The 9686-nt window shown below is 48.3% G+C and overlaps 1 protein-coding gene across 1 annotated transcript in view; it reads right to left on the minus strand.

The window, feature by feature from the left end:
• LOC131216550 (exostosin-1) overlaps positions 1-9350 on the minus strand; it is a 59500-nt gene extending 50150 nt beyond the window's left edge. The window contains exon 1 of the mRNA XM_058211066.1: positions 8485-9350. Within this exon, the coding sequence (XP_058067049.1) occupies positions 8485-9350 (866 nt within the window). The remainder of the gene's footprint in view (positions 1-8484) is intronic.
• Positions 9351-9686: the final 336 nt, after the last annotated feature.

The following is a 9686-nucleotide window of genomic DNA, read 5'->3' on the forward strand; positions in this document are numbered from 1 at the left end:
TCTAGCACTTCGGCTTCAGCTCCTCATCAGCCGGAGCACGCTGGTTGTGAATCCGCTCTCCCCATGCTGATACATACACGCTCTGGATGACGTGGAAAACCCCGAGATCTATTAGTGTGTCACCGCAGCGCCCGCACCCGAACCCGAGAGGCTTATGCTTTTAATCCTTCATGTTGACATCTTTGAAAAATGTTTGAAACGGCACACTGGCAGGGCCATATTTTACTGCACACACAACCGCCTTCGGCGCAGCCAGTATGCCGAGCGACCAAAAAGATGGAAAACATCCATCGAGCCAAGACGTTTTTTTTAAATTTTGGACAACATTTAAATTAGTAATAAAATACAAACAATCAAAAGGAGAGCGTGACCGACGAACTGAGGAACACCGCACCTAGCACGACTTCAACAAGACGACCGTTGTGTTTGCTTGTTCGACACGGGTACTGCACGAAGCAGCAGTAAGACTGCAAATCATATTGAACATCATTTGTCACACTGGTGCCATTTCTTCTACTTCGCCGCAACGGATGCGCTGCTATGCTGTGGGCTGCAGCATCGCACACAGATGGCCGCGGTTTTACTTTCCAGACCTCCATCCAGACCATTTGGACATGAGTGCGCACGCGTGTATTTACCGTGAAACACGACAAACTTACTTCGTGACACCCTTCGTGGCCACCACCGGCTCACGTTCGGGAGCGGGAGAAGGTTTTATCACACCGGACGCGGGGAGAAATTTTTCGCGTTCGCAACTCCCACCTCTCGGCACTGGTTACAAAAATGATAAATAAAGACAACGGCCGCCGCCAGTCGAAATGCTTAAAACATTTTATATTCCAAACATGCACCAAGCAAAACGCTTTTATCTCCGAGGTTCACCGCAGCACCCAGCCATCTGGCGAAGAACGGTTGCGACGGAGCATAAAAGCGGAGTGGAGCGCAGCATAAGACCGGACCGAGATGTAGCCCGGCGAGCGTTGCCAGCTAGCCGGCCGCCCGCTACCGGCTGACCCTTTTTTATGGGAACACATTGTGCTCCGCGCGTTTGTCTTCTGCGAAACCCATCAACCCCGACGACGACGACGAGCGGACCGGGGCCAACCCACACACGCATGGGGTTTTTGGAAAAGAATCTCAACACCGAGAACGCGGCGAGCATAGAAGGGTGCCCCCCCCCCCCGGGGCGCGCGTTCCTCGCGAAATGCTGCCGCCACTTCTCAATCAAATCCAAGCTCCGCGGAGGCTTGCCGTTGTCACCAGCGCCAACGATGGCACTCGGCACACTGGAATAAAACTATGCAAAATAATTCAAATTCCGAGCACAGGCTCGTCCGTCCCGGCGCTCAACAATGCTGCTTTTATTGCCGGCAAATCAGCATATGGAAAAGAAGTTTATCGCCGGCCGCCATCGTATATGCGCACGGTGGCAATCCTAATGACGCCGAAAAGCGACCCCGGGTTTGGGTTTTAATAATATGAACTTTTTTCTACCGAATAAAAACTGGAACCCTTCACCCTCATAAGCGGAATTAAATTCAATTCCGGATATTACTCTGCTCCGCATTGTAAATGGGAAAACATAATTAGCACAGGGAGTTAGAGGTACTCATTCCGGTAGCACGTCGCGGCTTTCGGGCCATGTTTTGAATGGTGTTTTTTTATTTCAAGGTTATTTCTATCATTAATAAATGCTATTTTTATTTCACCGAAAAAAGTCTTGTTTTTTTGATGAAAACTTTTCGCAAGGCAATTGCGGAAGCTGTGTGTTGGATTAATGATATCCAACCGATAGCAACACTTGAAACAAGTGGGTCGGTCGGACAGTACAAGCTCGAAGCTGTACACACAATATGTTCTCAATGTTTTTCAATGTTTGTTTAAACTTTTGGAGCGTGTTTTTGAATGGTTAAAACTATATCAAAGCGCATGAAAAAGCATTACCCGTACTGAGCCATAAGCGGCAAAGCATCGAAACTCATTCCAAATCGGTTCGTGATTAGTTCAGAACCGATTACAGTAGTTTAAATGGTACGATAACCGATTCGAGCAACGTCGTATAAGAACCGAATCGAAATCGTTTACGAATCGGTTCGGTGACGAAATTCCATTCAATTTCCTTCTTTCCGAAGCTACGTTACGTTACACCATCTTTTGCTGCCATCTTTTGCTCCGTTTAGAAGATGTTTCGGAGGCACCTTCCGGTGTCTTTTTTGCTCTTGAGTGAGAAAACACTCAAGAGCAAGATTCAGCAGTTCCAGTCATTTTGATCGGGACAAGAAAAGCAAAAAAAACTCTGCAAAATCATTAACTTTTCGACTAAAAAGGCGGAAGGATAACGACTGTTTTGCGACTAAAACTAGAGACATCAAACTTAGCTGATCAACTTATTACGGGAGATTTATGACAGATTACAGCTCGATGTTACATACTGTTTTCGTGAATTTCGAGTTAATTTTGAATTAAATCCGCGATGCAATGCATTCAATTTCCAGCGGATGTACCAGTTCTACGCCAGTTGCCAGTTGCAGACTCGGTTCACGGGGCCCAGGCCTACATTTCAAATGTAGCTCGTGTACAGCGAATCTCATTATGCATGTAATGGTTCGAAACAATGGCCGATGGTGTAGTGTTCCTCTCGAACAAGCACCGCATGAATCGTATTATGCAGTGCATTCCGTAAAGGCAATGCAAAAGGACGCTCTGAGTAATTATGGCAGCACCAAAAATAATTATTCAGCTAGGCGTGTGTGCCGTGTTTCAATTGTGGTGGCGGTGTGTTTCGACGACAAAATTATCCGTACCCCAAGAGAACGATTATTGTTGGTTAACCAAGTAAATAATGATGCGTATGTGGTGAGAACAAATGAAACGTTATGGTGTTGCGAGCTGAATTGCGACAATTTTGGCATCCACATCTGAAACAATTTCCCGATTTTTTCTCTCTCTTAAAGCACCCCCATTTTGACGATCAAAAATTGAAACGAAATTGGTACTGTTTAAGCTACCAACTACACGATGGCGATATTGAAAACTCAATGGCGTCACGATTGTAACAGCCCAAGAATAACATTAACCGAATTGTGCTTCAATTTAGGAGCGAAATTGCTCCCAACAAAACCTTCGGACCCTGCCGCCGTCAACAAGATGGATGGCAAAATTACGCGACATCTTTTCAAAATCAACTGCATTATTTTAACGATAATCTGAGCCTCCCCGGGGGAGGCCGTGCCATCGACAAGAAAGCAATTTGTTTAAAGTAAAATTAAATCTGAAAATACAAATAGATTGTGCGCGACAGCGAACGATCCGTACACGATGAGGGACTTCTTCGGGCTAGATTAACTCGGGCTACAACCCTCGGCCTGTCGGTCTCCGTCGGGGCTGGTAGTTTATCGTGCGCCTTTGAAGCGGGAACGCGGACGAAACACCCCGAGATGCTGCGACGTTCAATTTTTATTTAATCAAACTTGGAACTTTTTATCGTACGTATCATCCACGTACTAGGCCACCAAACAACTTGAGGTAGAAATTGCCCATCCACGGCACCAACGATCCGGCCCAACACTCGCGAAAACATGCGTAGAGAAGGCGCCAGTAACGTTGGAACATGTTTGAAACATCCCTCTAAAAAGAAACAAACGACCAACAGAGGCTGCTACAAGGAAAACTTAATTTAGCGAAAGCTGCTTTTGGCCACATTTCTTATGGGGAAGCTGCGAGAGACACATTTTCCGGCCCACTGTCCATCTCTGGGTGGTACTTCTATGTGTATTTCCTCGGCGTTCCGTAGTGTAATTTGATGGCACTACTACCGTTTGCGTTATCTTTACCATCGATACTGTGGCCTCCCTCTTGAGATTTAAGCTGTTTATTTGATGATTTCATAGAGGGATAGCAAATTCAAGATAGGAAAGATCAAATTAGTTTCAAACTGATGTCAAATCGAACAAAATTTGCAACAGAAATGTAACCTTTTGTCATGATTAAGAGAAGCGTTTAGGAGTGTCAGAGACATGACAGAGAACCTCGACGAAAGAAGTAACATTGTGTATTCTTTCGTTTCAACCAGTTTTGATGAGCCATAATATTAGCTTTTGATCGTGATAAAGTTGATTATTTTTTCGAAAGGCAATGATCATTTGAGAAGATACACGGATACCTAATTTGGAGGACATTTTGAAAGGATTTGTATTGAGAGGACCGCTTTCTTAATGTCCATTTACTGCACCATGATTGATGCTTAGTATCGTTTATGTATGTCCAACGATTAGTTTGTTCTTGAGGATTAGAGCAAATATTTTGTAAATATTTCGCCTGGATTTGATTAAATTAAATTTTTCTTTGTACTTTAAATTACTTCCTAAATATTTCAATTATTCTTGTCAGAATAAGCATACTCTTGTGAAGGGAGGGAGCAATAGGGGAGCAATAAAAACAACTAAAAAATGTATGTCTTTTTGTCAGTAATTTAGCCATCGATCCAACGAGCCACCCCGAAACCAGCAATGCAACCCGAGCGAAGCAGTTAAAAGACTAGTCCATTACGATCTTCAAAGTTAAACTAAGCTACATATTCAGTCGCTTAATCGTATGTGATTAATCGTTTGTTGATGTATCGAACATCTTCTAACAAACGCACTTATGTTCAACATTGTGATCATTCCAAAACAGCATAAACATAACGAGAAAAACCTTGGCATTATTAATTGGGGTCAATCTACAGACACGACCGCCCGGTTTGAAGGACACTGAGGTGAAAAATGCCGTCCCAAAGTGCCCTTTCGCATGCAACCCCTGTACAAAACCAAGAATGGGTGAAAATTATAAAAAATCGTGTAAATCACATAAATAAACCGTGTTTGTGTGCGGATCCCGAAAAACCAATTCCATCACGAAACGGAAACATCACGAACATTCCATACCACCCACCACGTCGCCGCCGCAGCCACCGCCCATAGAACGAAGTTTAGGAGTTTATAAAACTTTGCGTTAATGCAATTTTCTAGCGAATTATTTATTTTCTCCGCACTGTGCTGTGTGCGGAAAGTTTTCCGTACACACCCCGTAAAGCGCGGGGTGGAGTGGTGCGGCGACTGCGGCCGCCATATTTCCGAGGGGTTTCCGGTTTTGTGCTCGAGAGGATTTGGCTACAGCACGGCACAGGAACTGAACTGGGTGTGTGTGGGGATGCCGCTCGGCTAGGGACCTTGGCTGTGCCTACAGAGCACATCGCCCACATTGCTACTTATTTGCACTTGGAAATAGTTTAACCTAGGTACAATGTTCGCGCCCGAGGTTTTGTTGTGTCGGACGATGGAGCCGTGGTGGATCGCCGACGGCCCACTCTCCTCGCAGCGACCCAGCAAGAACTATTATCAAGGACCTTGCGCAGCGTCACAGAGGATCGGAGCGTCGTTTACACAGGACGACGCTGCGAGGACACTTTTCACTCACGCGCATCGGTGGGCTTTGGATAAACATGCGAACTCGAAAGAGCCCCCAGCGATCCCTAGTGACCTGAAATGGTACACACTTTGCTACCAGTAGCTAGAGACGCTCTAGAGCACGGAGAAGACATACAATCAACGATTGAAGTGAAGTAGCTGCGTGGTGTCGAAGGGACCATATGCAAAGAGGACCCAAATTCAACGCTGCGAAGGTTGCTATTCGAAAACTACAGAAGCTATAATATTTTAATCACAGATTTGGGGTAAGTGTGCCAAATGAAAATATTAACACAAAAATGGACAGGCACAACATCTTCAGCATTCAGCGAAGAATTGCCACGTATACTGAGACTTTCCCGTCATCTCTGAAGACCAACGTTTAATGCAACTAGCAGCATGTGGTCCGGTCTCAGCATCGAAGCGAAGGCTGAGCTTTTAATTGGAAATCGAATCACCCGAAAGCGCACCTGACCTGGAAGAAGCACATCTTCATGTGTCTGCCGTTCTTCTTGAGAAAGACCATGCCTCGCAGAACGCCTGCCGCGCTCCTTTGACGGAGGGAGGCACCGGATCCTAATCATCGGTTCGATCCGACCGAGAGAAACACGGACGATGCAACCAGAAAAATGTATATGTATCTGATTACCCATGGAACCGAGCTCGATAGATTCTCCATTGTGGTCCACAGCCCGAGGTCCTGCTCAGGACCAATTACTAGTGCTGCTGCCTCGGTTCGCTTCTTCGATGGTCCCTCAATCGTGGAACCCCGGGATTGAACTCAATTTCGATTCGGCCGGCCACGGATCAATTGAATTTATGTCCTAATTCGTTCGAACAACTGCTCTGGCTCTCGGTAATCTAGATTGCTCTAGGTACCCGTAGCTTCCCGGCGCGGCTCATAAACTGTCCCCGTTTACTCGGCGTGTCCGGTGATACGATATCGGGCACTGTCACCGTGATTAGTTGTCGTCGGCGAACAAATAGAAAGAAATGGATTACGTATCGAGGACTCCGAGAGACGATCGAAGGCAAAGAGTGCAGCAATTTGAGTAGCAAACATTTACCATCTTCGTGCAAGCTCGCCTCGGTCGAGAGGGATTCCTATTAGGATAGGTTTAAAGTAAAACTTTAACCCGCAAAACGCGAAGAAAAAGTTACTAAAAAAGACACATTGGAAGTTCTCTTCTATTTAAAAAATCTCTCAATTGATCGTGGAACGATGCCCCTTAATTCGAGACGTACAAAATAGACCATCGTTGGTCATTTGTGCAAATCCGTGCTTCCCCGCGTTTGGTATGTTTCGATTGGTGCGTTGTTGGTGCTACTAAACTGCGTAATTACGGGAACGACACTAAATTCCACATAAAAGAATATTAAAATCACTCCAATAGTCGCCATCCGAAGGTACAAAACCCCCTGGCGTCAAGCGGAGAAACCCTCCAAACGCGCGCCACATCAAACTCCCTGAAAGCAATCCCGTCGCAATAATGAACAAATCGTAAACGCGAGGCCAAATATTGATTGCGCCCCTGTCTGTGGCTTCCCCAGCGCCTGGTGCCATAAAGTCACGTAAGAATGGCACGTTCTCCGTGAATCGCAAGGTGCATCGTGAGGTTCGGTACACCCTCCGGACAACTGTTCGCCGCGTTCGCAGTGCGGTTCCACCCTTCGAGGGAAGTGGATTTTGTAAAAGTCAGTCAGCTCCCCAACACACACACCGCCAGATTGCAAGACCCGGCCCGGCAACAGCCGGAGAAGAAATCCCAGAAGGGGCTTCCGTGAATGTGTCGCACTCGGGTCCTGTGTGCGGGCGTTTGTGTCAAAGTGCCAGAGAGTGGGAAATTGTGTAGACACGTATCACTCTCCCTAATGAATGCATAAACAGAGTATCGCAACGGCAAATGGTTGGGTCGGTCCGTTGGTCGGTGTGAAGGTTTAATGTGGCTCCGATGATGACGAAGAAAGGACGTCGGGCACTGGCAACCCACAGCCCTTAACACCGATTCGATTCACCATGCTTCACGCCAACACCGACGCACGCAGCCGACAATATTTATTACTCGAAAGGGAACAACGGGGAACCGGGATACCTTTCATGTTGGCAGACCTGCAACCCGGCAATGGCGCACAGCCCCGGGTTGGCATTGGTGCGTAACGAGCGCACAGGACGAGCGAAAGAAAGAGTGCCATTACCACTCTGGCGGGCCAATTACTTTGCAGAAAAAGGCAGACAACAAGGATGCCAAGCCCACCGGAATGAAGAACGCCGACCCCCGCTCGGTTCTTCTATGGGGCTACTGGAACTTTTCCGGAAGCCAGCACATGTTACAATTTATCCGCACGGACAGTGATTTGTCAGGCAGGAGGTGGCCCCCGCACATGGTGATGAACCGTACCTAGAATGAATGCAGATCAGATAGCAGACATCTTAATTGTTTATTAAGCTAAAATGCGTCCGTAAAGATTGACGCAACGGCAACGTGGGCCCTTCTAACTCGATTGTGGTGTGATTGTGGAACGATAAATCTCGTTTTGCGAGGTGCAAGGTCCGTAATTAACAGCATTTCCAATTGGAAGCATCCTTCCGCGTACGTGACCTGAGCCATGGAATGAAATGTCAACAGCACTACACTTCAATTTGCCGTGACAATTGCGCACGCACCAGCACATGAACTGCAAGGCGTCTGGAGGGTACTTGGCAAAGGAAAAACTCGCGCACCTTGCCAATACGGAGTGCAAACACAACACTCACGACTGTTTGTTGTGAACCTATGTCTGCGTTGGCCCATGTTGACTTTGCCACTGGCCCATGTTGACCGTACTTGTCGCTACATTCATCATTCGATTCATGCAGAGCTACAAGATAAACCAAAAGATTAACAGGCAGATAAACTTCTCACGATGAACATGTTAACGACAACACGTTGTGACTCCGAAGAAAAGTCGAATAGTTTGCATCAATGGTTGCGGTAGATTCAGAATTCAGACACCCAGCATCCCCTGTCGAACCGAGACTCCTCCCGCGGGAACTTACCGTTTGCCTTTGAAGGCCAGTAGATACTTCTTGTTGGCGGGAAAGTTGTTGCTGACCACGAAGCCAGTGTTGCCACCGCGCAGGGGAAACTGTTTGTGGAACAGCGGAATGCTGACGTCGAAGCCGGGCCGGTGCGACTGGACGCTCATGCTCGCCTTGGCCAGAATCGCCTGCCCGGTGTCGAACCCCAGGCCGTTTTCGTTGTAATCCGGCCAGGTGCCCGAGTATAGATTGAAGATGATGTGGTTACGGCCATTGTTCCAGTACGGGAGCCGCTGTAACCGCGACGGCACGTTTCGCACAAAGTCTTCGCTCAGCGCGTCCCGATCGAGCGTGTCGATGCCGAGCACGAACAGGCAGGCCCGCTCGGGGTCCGTAGTGTGGTACCGGCTCTCCTGGACGGCGGAAATGATTTTCTGATAGTTTTGGCTAATCGGCGGCGGCGCCCCGAGCGAGTTGAGCGGCTCCGGCGGATACACGTATACGAGGAAGCTGCTCTTGTCGGTGCACTTGTCAAAGTCGAAGCAAGTCTCCATGCGGCACGATTTGACCGGCAGGTTCGCGCCGCCAGCACCATCCGACGTCCGTAGATTCGGACTGCCCTCCACCCGGTACCGCGGCTCGTACAGTCCCGGTGGACTCGCATACAGCTCATCGTCCGGCACTTCGTCCGCACCGGCGTACGCTGCCTCCGGGTCGGCGTACTGATAGTGCCGCTGGTGGTAGCAGGGCAGCGTGTCCGGGTTACGGCGCACCCGGATGTGGAACACGGTCTGTAACCATTTCAGCCGGTAGCCACCGAAGTAGCAGTAGCCCAGAAAGGCGCAACAGATGATCACCAGGATGTAGCGTTTTTTGGCCTGCATTTTTCCGCCCCTTCACCGCGGCTGGGTGCGGCAGTGCGACGACCCACGATCCGGTGGCCCGGTGGCGACGGCTAACGATCGCTGTGCGTACGGGAACCGCCACCGGAGGTGCTATCATTCGTGCGCTGCGTCCACCTTAGCATCCGGCCAACGACGATCGGCATTCTACCTATCTGTTTGGCGCGCTCCGAACTGCTCTGCGATTTCCGAGTTGGCGAAGTGCCCCGATGCTACGCCCTCCTGCGTAATTCCTGAGAAGTACAGCAAACAAACAAAAACACAAACTGTAGAGGCCGAAAGGCAGAGATTAGAAACTTCGGTGGTTAAGCCGCATCA

This window comes from Anopheles bellator, chromosome 1 (genome assembly GCF_943735745.2).
Source record: "Anopheles bellator chromosome 1, idAnoBellAS_SP24_06.2, whole genome shotgun sequence".
Classification (NCBI taxonomy): Eukaryota; Metazoa; Arthropoda; class Insecta; order Diptera; family Culicidae; genus Anopheles; species Anopheles bellator.